Raw genomic sequence first — 15,561 nt, 5'->3', positions numbered from 1 at the left:
CACCAATTATTGACTTTTTATTTTATAGACTCTGATTTGCACAACCTGTCTACACACCTAGCCCCTGATGCAGAAGTATTTTAATACCATTATTAGATGCGCTTACTTTTGAATCCTTTCTGATTTCTATTGTCACATTTATCCAGTTGTAGTTACTTGATTCAGTAAATGTTTTGCATCCCTAAATCTTAAAAAATATATAACATTAACTGTACAATAAACAGTGTGTCTTACCTGCTGACCAGCTGCCTTTTCCATGTGCAACTGCAAAATGCCTTATTTCACTTTTAACACCTCTCAGTTAATTGCCTCTTTATGCAAAAGCTTATTGATTCTGTATCCAGATATCAATTTCCTAAAAAATCAAGAAATATTTTACATAAATTTATCTAGGAAACAAATCTGTGTTAAAATAATCTAAAGCTCCCAGTTTTTATTTTTTCTCAGAGGGCAGTAGTTATTGTTTTCTTTTTCTTTTTTAATTGAGCAAACTCACCGGCCCTCCTTGAACATGCCTCTGGCAGAATGAATTGTGACTGTCAAGCTTTTAAAAGAGAAATCTACACAGGCTTTGTTAAAATAAAGAATAAAATGACTTCTTTGAGTAAAGGAGGATGGACACAATATCACAAACACCTGTACAATCTATTGCAAAGCAATACAACAGCTAGTGCTTTAAATCTTACATTTGTGAAGCTTAATAATTCATAATGTTGTTTTATTGTGGATTCGCGTCTGAATTTTCGCACTGTGGAATCGCCTTACGTTTTATTAGAATTAGAAGCTTTACAAATAAAGACTTCATTGTTGTATTCGATTTGATAAACCGCACAGATGTTTCTTTTATTGTGTCCACCTCCTGTAAAGCCACAACTTTACCTGAGGTCTGTCTGCAGAGCAGGAGCACAGGAGGAGGAAAACAACATTCAAGACCACGCAGAAGACGAACATGCACAGATACTGTAAAATTACATCCTGAATGGTGCTAAATTAATCTACAAGGATGTAAAGGTTTTAAATCCTCCAGCTTCAGTGTGATCATCAGTGATCTGTTGTTTTAAGTCGGAATTTAAACACATTTGTAGACAACAGTGTGTATGTAAATATATGTACTAAATTTGATTTCAGTAGGCCCAATGACAGCATTACACCGATTTGATGTTATGCTGTTATGCATGTCATATGTTCTCAGTGGTCGTTACATACAATATATTTCCATCTCATTGTTAAATTACTCACACATGCACTTCTGAAAGGGAAATAAGGACACAGAAACGTGGCAGTCAGATGTGATACCGTTGCACTGATTAGCTACTCTCTTTCTAACCAGACCTAAAGGGGATAGAGGCAAATTGCCAGTGAGAGGAGACGGCTTCTTTGTGCTATCCCTCTGGTTGTATCCATGTCCTGCTCACTCAGGAATGGATGACCAGAGTCAATAACATCAAAGCTCGCCTGGTCTCTTCTCTCACAATGTGCCAAGTGTACTGTGGTCATGATGCAAGCTGAAGAGCAGAGGCAGAGATGCTCTTACAATGCCCTGGTGTCTGAAACACAAGATCAGGGGCCTCATTTATAGGAAGTTTGTACAACTGATTTGATTGAAATGGCAAGAAAATAATCGATTATGCTAAAACGTATGTGCATATATAATAATAACTAGTTCACTTTGATTAACTCGACATGTAAAGTGAGACTATGTAACTTTCAAAATTTGGACTTTAAGACTCTTATTCAGTGAACGATTTCAAAGATGAATATATCAATGCTTTTATTGCAGCACAAAAATCGGTGTGTTTTTGTGCTTGACTTTTAAGCTGCTGTTCAGCAAACGCTCCATAGGCTCACTTTCAGGCCAGAACGCATCTTGACTCAGTTAAAGATATTTCTACATCAGCTGACATATATCTTACGAAGTGAGATTCAAATCAAATCCTCTTGTACAAATGGAGCCCCTGGTCATATCTTACACTCTACCATTGCAGGGTTTACCAGGTCAGGGAGGCCATGGAAAGACTTTGACTGGCCTTGGATCAAGACCAACCAAAGGTTTCTGTCAGTCTTACGCTGGATTTCGGTGAGAGGATGTTGGACAAAAAAAGTTTGGACCGTTAGTTGTCACTCTGTCATTAGAATTCTCACGTTTGCCTGCGATGCTTAGTCCCCTCAAGACAACGCTGTTCCCCGTGCCTGCCCTAACACCCAGGCGGCAGATTGGAGAGTGCATGTATCGTTCAACTCGGAGGTAATTAGATTTCGTTCACTTTACTCCCTCTGGCATTCGTCTGAATGCCACATATGAAGATACAAAGCTTTCATATTGACCTGTAGATATAAAAGGCAGAGAAAAAGATGGGTTCCATCTTTCATAACCACAGGCCAAAACCTACTCTGTCACTAGCACAGTCCCAACCACTGCCTTTCCTACGTCTGTATCACAGAACCTATCTCACATCAGTGGGCTTTTTTCTCCTCCATTAGCCAAGTAAAGGGTTCCCAGTTGATCACAGCTGCACATTTAAAAAAGGCAAAAACATCAGTAACTTGTAAAGAGGCGATTGGCCCCAGAGACTACAGTCAGTGACGACAGCCTTGCCGATTACTCTGTTCTAGGATACCCGACTTTGGTGACATTGAGGCTGACCTTAGAGTCACCTCCCCCGCTGCCGCACTCTCCCTTGTCGTACCACCATTTGTTTTTCAATTTGTCCAAGAGGCCTTGCTCATTCAGTTTTAACACTGCCAGGTTAACAGCATTTCTTGAAACGATAAAACATAACTTGTAAGAAAATGAACAGGTCCGTGAGAAATCTAATATAGAATATTAGTAAAAAATAGTTATAAATATCAATGGTTCATAAGGGGAGCACGGGAGGCACAAATTGGTAAAGAATTTCACTGGTGTGGAAGGGTAAGAAGCAGTTTTTTTTTTCTACAGCAAAGAAAAGGTCAAATATTAGAGAGGTGGCATGGAGGGTCACATTGCTTTGTAACTGAAGTGTGCGGGATGGGGACAATCTGTCATTGTAGAATTAGAAATAAGAACATCCAGCATGCAGCTTAACATTCATCACAACTGACAGACCAGCAATTGAACTAGCAAATTAATTAAAGAAAAATCTCAGTGTTGGATTGGAGGCAATGCAAAAGGGAACCACAGAAACCAGGAGGAAGGGGAGTTTGGAGGGAAAACAAACAAGGCTGGGGAAGTGCACATCGACATTCAAATGGACACACTGAATGTGACTGATATACCGAGAACCTTGAGAGAAAGAAGAAAACAACAGACACAAACCAGCAGGACAGAACAAAAAAAAAAAAAAATGGCTGAATGTGTTGATTCATTTCACTCATAATACTTTTCACTCAGCGATGCACTTAGAAAAAAAAAAGAAGAATTAAGGAGTGAGTAAGGAGAGAATGACAAAAGGAGACATCAGGGTAGGTGGAATACTATAACAACATGGAGGATATTGTTATATTATCCCACCCACCTTAATGCAGAGCCTTTCGGTGTGGCCACGCCGTAGCCCTTAGAGTCGAGGTTGCCGCCCACTTTCATGGTGTCACATGGCTTCCGCTGTTCTATGTACTCGTTCATAGTGGATTCGAGCAGAAAGGCAAACTTGCCCTTTGACTTTCGTACTCGTGCAACTCCGTCCGGTGTCGTTTTGGCAAACACTGACGGTTCAGCTGATTTCATGTATGACCACATTTTCTCATAAACTGCTATTTTGGAGCGCTGCGTTCAGGGGGACAGAGAGAAGACAGAGACAGGTTACTTATGCATAGTCATATAGATCACCTGTGGGTTTGAGTTCAAACAACAGACATTTTGGGAATACAGATATAGGGAGATTGGGAGATATAGGAGAACATTGATAAAACTGGGAAGAAAATCGGAATCTGTTATGTTAACATAGAATATACATTTAGGTTCCCAAAAAGCTCCCAGCCTCTTGCAATCTCAATATGAGTCTGATAACACCATTTGGCTTGTGGTGTGTTTCAACCAATGCAAAGAAAAAAATACGTCTGTAAGCAAATTCAACTCCACCATACTCAGATGATGCGGATGACTACATGCTTGTTACTCTCCAGTCCATCACTGCATAAAGCCTGCCCAACGATTTGATTGGTCAAGCAGATCTTACATATATGTGCATTTTTCTAATTACAATATCATAAAGGAATGAAATAAAAAGAAATCAGGGGTTAGAAAACCTCTCCAAGCTAATACCTCCTTAGTAGAAACAACAGTCCCTTAGCATAAAGCCTAAACTGCTTCTAATCAGGTTCCTTCCAAAAAACAATAAACACATCGTATCTCATTTGATTAATTTGTACACAAACAGACATGTAGCTGTAGCCAATGTTTTCATCAACCTCTCAGCAAGAAAGCAAATAAATATGCTCTCCAAAATCCCCTAACTATTAATTTAAAGCAGCTCTGAATCTAACTACCGCTGCTGCTGCTGCTGCTCTTCGTGCTGTCCACGAGGGATGTGACAGCAGGTGTTTCGAGTCATTAACACACCTGCTGGGACATCTCAGATCGGGGCGTGGCGACCAGCACAACGTCTCGGCACCCACTGAGCAGCACACTGACAGCTCTCTGCCTCTTGTAATTCAGAGTGGATTTACCCTTTAGATGCAAACAGTGCAGCGGAGGTTGTGGGCTTTCTGCCAGCATCCCGAAGTCTGACAACCTGGCAGCTCAGCAGAAGTAAACTGCCGGCCATGTTTAGTATCAATATTAACAGACAGCAGCTACCTCCTCCCCCTCTTCAGTTTGTGCTCCTACCGGCGCGTCTCAGTTGGAGTTTAGATTATTTTCTCATCAGTCCTTTTACGCATCCACATTATCAGCATTGTTTTGATTTGACTGTGCTGAGCTTGGAGCATTTCTTTGCAGCAGCTTGAAATATGTAGTGACTGAAGACAAGAACAGACTGTTGGATACCGTATTAAAGATTATTAGTGTTAAACACGTTAAAGTATACAGTATGTACTATATATCACTGTGTAGCAGTGTATAGTGAATATTATATAGACAGAATACACTACCTGCTACAGCATATTAAAGCGCTAATGAACTATTTGTGTGTCCTTTTTCAGTCTTACTATTTGAGTCAGTCTCTCCAGCCCAGTCATGTATTATGTTATGTAATATTGTAATTACACCACATGTCTTGGGACCAAATTAACACAATAAGTGTTTTTCATTTCAACGCATTATCCTTTCTAATGAATGTGCTTTGTAGCAGCCTAAATCCCACTCACAGATTTATGACCACACCAGTCCGCCTGCATTTTTTAGCATCTTCTTTCAACTCTAATGAAAATGCACATCTTTTTTATCTTTTTACCGCCTGATCCTCTCTCCGTTAATCCTTAACAGCAGCTAGTACTGGAGTCAGGACTGTGCAGGTCTCTTTCGGCTGTCTTTTTTTTTTATTTTGGTTGCTGTAGCCAAATGACCCCTCAATCGGGGACAAAAAAGAGAGCAAACTTGCAAACAGGTCACATCTAGTACAAAAAATACAGAATTTATGAGTAATCTGCATTAAAGTAGTATTAAGCCAATCCAAATAGCTTGCTTAATTTGCTATTTGACAGGGCATAGAACACTCTTCGTAATGGCACTTTTGACCCGCTTACTCTTAGACTGACGGCTTCACCTCTGCGGCCAAGTCGTCTGCCAGCTGGAGCAGCTACAGAAATGCACCACACAGCCCTGCTCTGACACTCAGCACGCTGCTAAAAATGGCCAGCGAGAGGCTGATCGCTGGTCACCGGGGAGCGCGAGAACACAGCTGTCTACAATAGAGGGGAAAATAGAGAGGCTGCATGAAACAGGGCTAATGTGACCTTCTACACTCAGATCTGAGAATGGAGAGCCAAACTTTGGGGTGATACTTTGTCAGGTTACGTCCTCTGAAACGTCCTCTGAAAGTTAAGTAGCTCTGGAAACGCTACATTATATAAGGTTTGAATATTTAGTATATTTGATAAGGACAAATCAAGCCTGTGATTGCAGCTTCAGTAGTTCTGTGAGTCAGTCCTACGTCATGTCTGGTAGATGCAAGTGAACGAAAACATCCAAGTGAACTGACAAACTATGTCATCTCAACGTTGTGTACTACAACATAAACAATTCACCAGAGATGTAATGGATTGCGGGCTCAGGCTAGCAAGTGAATCATTCTTGACATATGCACGATTTCAGTTCAGTGGAGTGTTCATGTAAACACTCTTAACGTGACAATAATAGCTGGTGACAGTCCTGACCGCAGTGTGAGAAAAGCAATTCTTTTCTGGGTTACATGAAGATCCATGCTTGTCAGGAGCAGGCCGGTCATCTGTGCTGAAATCTGTGAAACTCCTCATGCTGTCAGACCGCTGAGAACCACTGAGAAATCTTCTCACCGCCGTAGTCATGGCTTAACAAAGACAAATTATTCGGCAAATGATCTCTAATTAATAACTGATGAAACCACAACAGCGAGGATATGACAAACTGGTCATGTCCTGTGGCCATTGAGAAATTTGGGTTTATTGCCTGTCATCTGTTCTGGAAATGAACTGGTTCCTCATGGAGCCACCGGTTTATTTGTCAGAAGCTGACAGAGGCGAGAGTGATTCACGGCCCCATGTATGTCTGTCATCCTGAAACAGAGACAACAGGCCATGCTGAGCATGTGCACTCTCCCTGGTGTTTTATATTTATCTGCGAGCAATATTTAGTTACGTGCATGGCTAAGTGTGTAATTATAACTCATTTACTCTATATTCATGGTCTGTGGAAACAAATTAATAGAGCAACTAAACAAAAGCATGGCTCGTTTAGCAGCATCACTGTATTAAAACCATCACCAGGTTATTTTAACATTCCTACACCCATGTTTCTCTTCTCCCACTCCATTTTCTACTTAACTTAAAAAGTAAAATATATTCATTATTCACTCACTGTTTAACATACAGCCAAGTGCAACAAGTTCCCGTCAGTCCCAGCAGTGTGTTGAATGCTATGTAAATGTGGGAAACTGCTTAATTATTTTAAGTAAAAGCTAGCAAGGCAGGTTGAGGAGAGATTGTATGCAACAGTTCATTACAAAATATCATTATAATATATGTTCAAAGTAAATTTAAGGGTCAGCGGTAAAATTTAGACATTATTCATTTCATTACTTTTGACAATGACGAAGCTTTTTACAAAATTAGCTTGCTGAGACTTAATGAAGATGGTTGAAACCACTCTTGTGTTTGGATGCCAAGTCTGTAGCTTAGTTAGCTTAGTTTAGCATCACAACAGACAGCGAGCCTGCCTCCGCTCTTCTGTCTAGTTTCTGTTTGTTGTAGTTGTAAGTAGGTTTTATTTTTAAAGCAGAAATGAGCTAGCTGTTTCCCAGTGTTCCCATTATTTATGCTAAATTAAGCTAAGCTAACTGCCTGCTGTTTAACACACACGAATACTGGGATATTCGGATGTTTTATTTTTTTCAAACTATATATACCACATGCACCTTTATACAGATATGACCGCTGGTTTGAATGTCACTTAAAGAGAATTAAATTAATATATAAAGTATATGTAATCTGGATAAATATAGAGATGAAAGGCTTGTATCTAATAAAAGTAAAACTTCCACTGGATGTCTTCACAAAGACGACTTGCTTGACAACAAAATTCTATCTAAAATCTGTCTGAAGACCAGGAAAAAGGTGAACACATGAAAAATTACCATGTCAGTTATCATCATATATTATGCGCCCTAAGGAGGCTGTATGATCTAGATTAAGTGATACATCCTCTCTGATGATCACTGTAAAAGGCATTTACCGCTCCCATTAATCATTAGCTTTTAATCACCACATTTCAATGCCTGTTGCTCAGAAATGCTCCTATGCACTGACATTTCCAGTTTATAGGAAGAAAGGCTTGATATTTATCACTACACGTCTGTCAATTGTCAATTACCTCCTCAGGAGCGCCTTTGATAAATCACATCCTGCCAAATACATCATGGATCAGAACATCCACAGAGGGCAACTGCTGCGTATGGAGCTGCTTTTAATGCGATGATTCACCAGGAAGCCTCTAAAATATTCAATTTAACATATTTTGGGAAGAAAACATCCAACAGACACTGAATTGGGTCTTTTTGAGGCTGACAGTTACGTCATCACATAAAAGCAGAGAAAACTCTGTGTGACTTTCTGTCTTAAATGCATGTATTTTACAGCTTTAGAGAAAATCTAATCTGTGATTCTTATAAAAAATATTTTGACCATTTTCCAAAGAAATACATGACTTCAGCTTGTCTCTTCCTCTTTGCAGTATAAATCTTTCCTGAAAAGACAGATTTTTTTTTGTAAGTTTATGTGATGTTTCAAAGCACTGCGGTGCAGGAGACAGTGAGTTACAGATAACCTCCTCAACACTGATCATAGCAATTGCTCCATTTCAGTGCTTTTAGAGCCCAGTTCAGTTTGGCAGAGCAGACCACGCCATTCTGCTCGAATGCCTTCATAAATTGGTTGGGTCACAGAAACATTACACTCCGCCACATTCCTGCAAAATCGCTCCCTTTCAGAGTTAAAAGCGATACACAAGAAGAAGAATCTTGACGAATCTTTCTTCCCAAAGGTAATATCATACTAAAATCTCTTTTATTGTCTCTGCGTGTAATGCATGCTTTAATTTGATTATACTGGGACTGACTCTGATCTGACCTGTCACCAGCAGATAACCAAACCCAGCAGACAAACAGTGCTGTGTTTACACCGTTTGTAAATCTTAGAAGAGATTGTAAGATTTTTCCAACTGTCTATGGACTGACGCAGAGTCCAAAACCAAGGCAAAGTGCTTTCCCCATCACTCCCAAGTCTGAAGGGGAGCAGGGTTTGTATTTATCAAATGTCTCAGGCTCACTCCGAGCAATCACACCGAGAGAAGGACTAGGACCAAAAATAGAAACGGCTCCGAGCTGGACATTGGATGTGAATGACGTTTCCATTTCCAAGGAGCAGGGCGTCTTCTGTGAGATTGCAGTTCTCTGACAGAGGCCCCACAAATTGGAATTCTAATGATATCTTGTAGTTCTTTTTCAAAAGTGTTTTTGTTTCTTTTTTGTTTTGTAAAGTTTCAAGCTAGTCTGATAATCAGAATGAACTGTCATTTCACATCATCCTTTATGAATCGCCGAGCAAATACAAAACTAGCACAGGACTCAATCTACACAATTGCAGAGCTCCAAAATATATGTGTAATGTTAAAAAAATAGGACTTTATTAAAGAATAAATCCATAATAGAAAAGATCAATACAGGCTCGCACAATGCTTCACCTGCTTTTATAAATGATCAGCAACTAATAACCAATGCTGAACTATTATTTTTTCTTTTGTCGTGATCTGTTTTTTATTTTTTTTATTTTATTAGTATGTGACTTTGATGAGAATATTTACACCCTTGCTTCGGGCTGCACTTTTCAGACAGAAATGAATATGCACATAAGTAAAGACGCAGTGGGGCTAATCAAAGTTTGGTTTATGACTCTACAGATGGTTGGATGAGGGCCCATAATTGTCCCAGGTTCCTATATCTGAATAATTCCTGTTGCTAAAAAGCAGGAAAAAAGGAGTCTGATGGAAGGAAAAAAAAAAGTTAATTTTGTGGACAAAACGAGTTTGCAAACCAGCTGATAACAGGCGTTTGCTCCAAGGCTTAATATTATAATTTAGTTGTGTGGTAGTCATATGAGGACTTACACTGAGCTCTGAGAAAAATTTGAAAAGAAGTTTATGCCAAAGCAGTGCCTTTTAAATCACTTAACAAAACAAATGCTTGCAATCTTCTTTTTGCAGTTTAATCCTTTTAGTAATGCATTTTTATAAAACACAGTGCACCTCTGTTTTATAATGTACTGAATTAATCAAATGGAGCTGTATTGTATTTGGTTTCAGTAGTTAGGAAGTGCTGTATCAAGAAAAAAAATACAGTCTCTAGACCTTTTTTTTTATAGATTATTCTTTCGATTTATTAGCAAGCAGCTAATAAATCAAAACCCATAGGAAAGCTCCAGGGACTTATTCAGCTCTGTGCTTTTGGCCAGAATAGCATTAGAGGAGGTCTCGTTATGCAGTGAAGCGACAGCATGGTGACAGGCAGTGGAGACACTTACCCTAAAGAACTCCTTAGTGGAGCCTGAGTCTAACGTCCCATAGGCAATCTCTGTCTGCTTGGCCAGATCCTCGGCACTCTCGATCGGAGACACCATCCTCTCCACGGTGAGGAAGGCAGCCAGGTTGGCTGTGTAGGAAGAGATGATGATGAGGGTGAAGAACCACCACACTCCTCCGACGATGCGACCCGACAGAGACCTGGGAGGAGGAAAGAGAGCAGACACAGAGAGACGTGAGAGCAGCGTGCTCAAATCTACATGCGAGGGAGGAAGGGAACACTGCTCTCTCTCCTGTCTTTGGCACAACATCAGCTCAGACCAAGCTATTTAATTTGAGAAATGAAGAACATGGAGAAATTGTCCAACTATTCCACTGAGGACTGTAAAATCATCGGCACGTCTCTGGTGATCCATGCTAACACATAACTGCATAAATGAATTTAATGGAAATATCATTAACTCAATACAGCCGCCTACAGCTGATTAACTCTCTGAAAGCAATGATAAGCCTCACTGACTCAATTTAACTGTGTCCACATTTAGTTTTGGGACTAATTCAGGTGAACACCAATCCCAGTATGCCAAGAACGCCCAGCACAACAGCAGTCTAAATCAAACAGCCTGCTGCAGTCGCACGTCTGACCTTTAATGCCCCAGAATCCATCTGGCTCAAAGTTAGCGTGAGCTCTGCTACACTGCGTGTATTTCTTGTCTCCGATTAAATAAAGCAATTTAACTTCACCAAGTAACTGCGAGCACTTTCTTTGTTTCTTTCTTGATCTACTTGTGGTTGATGCTGGATTAAAGCTGCAGTCAGTGTTTGATTATGAGCACAAACAGTTGTAAAGCGTTTGATCTAGTTTAAAATATAATGCCCTCCACCCCAGTGTTAGGACATAGAGGACAGAAGTAAAGTAAAAACATCTCAAGACTCCCATCTGTTACTGAAGTCAGGGTGCGATGAGACAAACTACTCCATCATACAAACAAATCTGTCCTGCTCACTGGTCCTTAACATTCCCTCACAGTTTTCACAACAGCATAAATCCAGGCCTCGCAGTTCAGCCCCACACAGACTAGTCTGTTTGGTGCTGTCCCTAACTTCTACAGTCACACACATACTGAATGTGCTGCTCTCAGATTAATTCACATTCGTCATTTCAACAAATTCTTGCATTGCAGATGTTCTTCTCTGGATTCCACTAAATATGGATTAATGTATTCACATTGTCCTTGTAGTGCATTTGTCATTCGTTACTGCAGTTTCAAAGACGTAAGTGGATTTTGTTAGCCTTATCTGTAAATGACTCACAATAATTCCCAAAAATAGCATCACATTAAGGTCGGTTTCCATACACAGATAAATTGGTCTAAACATGGCTGAGCCAGAGGCAAAGTTGAAGCCACCAAAGAAGCACTAGAGTCTGCAGAAGAAGTGATTACGGTATGGAAAACAGGCTGTATTTCCTCTTCTAGCGAACAGAATGACTTGAAAACTGCTGGTCTGTGTCAGGGCAATATAGAACAGTTTAGCAAAAATGATCAACTCAGCAGTTTCCATTCAAAATCACCGCTGACTTTGGAGTCAAAATAAGATCCCTCATTTGCTGCCTAATTAAATTTTCTATTTTTTATTTTTTTTTTGTCACAGATTTACAGCAGACAGAAAATCTTGCCAATTGCAGTTTTCCTGAAGCCGCTTCCTCTGCGCATCTTGATAGAACTGACTGAAGTTACGCAGCATCGAAACTACAGATGCAGCAAACATCTGTCTTTATGACAGCTTACCATGCTGTCATCCCTCAGAGCAGTTAAGACTTCAGACAGTGGAAATATTTACACACGCCACTCATTTCAACTAATTTAACACGACTGAGCAAACTTGTGTTAGACAAGCAGTGGAGGAAATTAGAAGCACTCATACATTTATATTTAACTGGATAAAAGGGTGATTTTTCTTGTACTTGAATGTGTTTATTATATGTGTGCCTTACTTGATGCACTTGTCATTATCTGTCAGATGTTTCTGCTTAATGAATAAACGAGTGTTTCCCTAAATAAAGAAGAAAATCTGAAAGTTAAATGTCCCTTCAGTCAATACAAACCCACATCTTTATGTAAGTACATAATGAAACGCTCCATTTAATGTCAGACAAACATCTCTTTGAACTTATTTATCTTTGGTCTTAAACCAGCTTCTCTGTAATCGTCCACAGTCGAACAATATTAGATGAAGCAACAATTCCGGAAGAATAGTGATGAGTAAAGAGACGGATGGATGGATTGATGAAAAGAGGAGATGACTGGATGGCCATCGTACTGGGAAAAATACATGATGCTGATGGATTTTACCGCACAAAATACATTATATGCGCCAAGTTGATGACCGTAAAATGGGACATGCAGCAAAAACACGGTAGCCCTCCAAGAGTCATGAGGAAGTCAAGCTGCTACTTTGAATGGAATGTAATGACCCCTGTGCATTTTACAGCCCTCAGCATGGTGGATATAAGTTATTTTGTAGATGCAAAGCATCACTGCCAGCATGCAGCTTCAAAACAAATGGATGTACAGTACAAGGAAGTGTCTTGCTCAGAGAGAGAGAGATGGGAGGAAAGTGTAGTGAAGTGGAGCATGAGGTTAGGTGGACAGCGGTAATGGCAAAGCTCAAAATAACCTATATGCACCATTGCAGGGTGGAAATGCAACAATGGGACTATAAAATGCAGAGAGATGACAAGGACATCTGACAGGTGGTGGAGAATGAACACAACAACCAACCTTGGTGAGATATCGCATCCTTGCTGCATGAAGGCGCCCAGGGAGAACCACAGGCTATTAAAAATCCCAAAGTCGTTTGGTGGGTCAGGGGGGCTCTGAGGGTCTTTGGCCTCATCGTTCTCGTCGAGATGCCACTCATAAGGGCTGAAACGGCTCACCAGGAAGAGCACGACACTCACGCCGATATAGGCAAAAACTATACACATCCAAATCTCATAGGCCAGTGGGTCCAGGAAGGAAAACACGCCAGGCTTGGACTTTTGAGGCTTCTTAATCATAATGGAGATGCCCAAGCTCATGAAGGGTTTCGAGAAGTCTATCACTTCTTCACGTACCAACGTTATAGTTAGTGGAGCCACAGCTATATCAGCTCTCTGTGAAAATGGGAACAGGCACACTGGGAGTTAGTCTTACAGAGGAAACTGAAAATAACCAACCAAAGCATTAAATATTGATTTAATAGAAGAAATACTGATAAAACCCCAAACCAAACCAACTCAGCTTTATGGTGCATTTGTGGAGTAAACAGATTGGACATAGTGAAATGCAGCTGCTTAGCATGGACTGAATAGCAGACCTGAGATGAAGCCAGTGAGAGGGAATCTGCCATTTGAAAATGAGTCACTCAGCATTTGTGTTGGTTAATGTCTTTGTCTCTATCCAAATCTCCTCTATGAATCAAGCGGAGGGTTGAAAGACAGAGGTGGAGGAGCTTATGTAAGCAGTTCATGAAATCTGAATTAGCCTGGTGAATTCACCTCTAAAAGATCCTCTGCAGTGCCTTACAGGCTTATCAATTAGTACAAGAGACTGCAGTGACAAATATCTGCAGTGACTGAACTCAGAAATAATGAAATATATATCACGCAGGATTCATATCTCAGATAAAGTATGGAGGGGTCTCTGCCAAAAGATATGACTCCATTTACACTGGGGCAGCTAATTAAAAGCAATACATATTCGGTGTTTGATGCACAAAGCAGGTCATCTTTGCCTGTCCGGGCTATTAATAGTGATGTAGTCATGGCTGAGGAAACGACAGGTGTCAGACAAAGAACAGTTTGCATCCTCTTACATTCCAGCCTGCCTTGTGATATTTTTTAACATTATTCATTCAGCGTCTGAGGTCTCATAAAAGATGCAAATCATCTTGTTAAAGCAAGTTCAAGTGTAAGTGATCCATGTGACGCGTGATGAAACCAGTCACTTTCAGCCAACCAGTCAAGTTCATCTTACGGTGAGGAAGGGCCTTCCAAAACTCACTCACAGTCTACGCCGAACAAGAGAATGCAAGTTTGATAAGTGTATTTTTGTTTTTACTACGAGGTGTTATACTAGCATGGCATACTATTTCATTTGGATTTCATTATGGGGTGTGTTTCCACTAAAAGGGAGACAAAATACCTCTGTATACAACCAATCAGAGTCATTTTGTTGTAAATAAATTTTACTCCACAGCGCTTAGCATTAGGGCTGGGCTTTAGAGGGTCAGTGTAATACCACCTGAAAACAGATGGCAGTGTATACATATTGTCTAACATGGCTGCATCTACACCCATGTCAAAGGCTTTCACATTCATTAAAATTTTACAACAAGGAGTAAGGGCAGAGTGAATTTTAGAAAACCTTTCTTGTAACATGTAACATATTGCTTGCCCCGGCCAAACATGAAGTGAGTGAGTTTTAATAGGCCTCCCTCCATGGTTAAATAACCCGCTCCCCCTGAACAGCTCCACAGACAGACTGACACTTACCCCATAAACCAGTTCACCCACCATCCCGTTCCACGTCTTGGTCTCTGGATCTCTGGCTCCGTATTTCCCATCTGGCACTACTGACAGCTTGTATTTTATCCCCACATGTTTTGCAATTTCAGAAGCTAAATCGACACAGTAGCCTTCATATCTGTCATTCCCATCCATCTGCATATAGTTTTTCTTGTACATCACATACGGAGCTTCCTGTTAATTAGACATAATTTTGAGTTCATAGTAAAGAAAGTGCACATCCACAGAGGCCAGACCTCATGGGCTGTGATTGGTACTGGCATGCTCGCATGCAGGGATGACAAACAAACAGATGTGGGGAGCATAAAAAGACAAACAGGTTAAACACATCCACAGGCACGTCACGGGGGACTCAACAGAGAATCTAGACGACTGCGCCAACAGGGGAAGCAAAGCATCTGACACATATAAAGGAGACAAAGCAAGGATGTCGGGGCTCCCTCATGCTAACCATGTCCAAAATCTAAATCTGAGGAAATGGGCAATAGGCAGGGGGTTGCATGTGCTTTGCATAAGCGTGGCGCAGCGGACAAGACAAGCAGAATGGAGCACTTTTCCAGTTCATAAAGTAATCATCAGTGACATCACAGAGATTAAAGACATCAAAAACACAGAGTTTCATTCAGTCATCTAACATATATAAAGTTCACATCAGTGCAGTAGCATGATGAAATAACATTTCGCACGGATTCAATTTTTGCTGTCGTTTCATTGCGACAATAAAATAATCTGCTTGTTGCCTTGATTATTCAGTTAGACGCACATCACCTCTTTGCCTTTGATTCCAATAAAATGTCAGGAAAGTCCT

At 40.4% G+C, this 15,561-nt stretch overlaps 1 protein-coding gene across 1 annotated transcript in view; it reads right to left on the bottom strand.

Annotated features, from left to right (window-relative positions):
• gria3a (glutamate receptor, ionotropic, AMPA 3a) overlaps window positions 1-15,561 on the bottom strand; it is a gene marked incomplete at its 5' end in the record, with an annotated part of 68,433 nt that overhangs the window by 7,423 nt on the left and 45,449 nt on the right. Inside the window, 5 exons of the mRNA XM_084564774.1 lie at window positions 2,645-2,759; window positions 3,495-3,742; window positions 10,186-10,384; window positions 12,967-13,340; window positions 14,721-14,927. Coding sequence (XP_084420900.1) covers window positions 2,645-2,759; window positions 3,495-3,742; window positions 10,186-10,384; window positions 12,967-13,340; window positions 14,721-14,927 — 1,143 coding nt within the window. The remainder of the gene's footprint in view (window positions 1-2,644; window positions 2,760-3,494; window positions 3,743-10,185; window positions 10,385-12,966; window positions 13,341-14,720; window positions 14,928-15,561) is intronic.

This window comes from Chelon labrosus, assembly GCF_963514085.1.
Source record: "Chelon labrosus genome assembly, chromosome: 17".
NCBI classification, from domain to species: Eukaryota; Metazoa; Chordata; class Actinopteri; order Mugiliformes; family Mugilidae; genus Chelon; species Chelon labrosus.
This window is presented reverse-complemented; position numbering and strand designations above follow the sequence as displayed.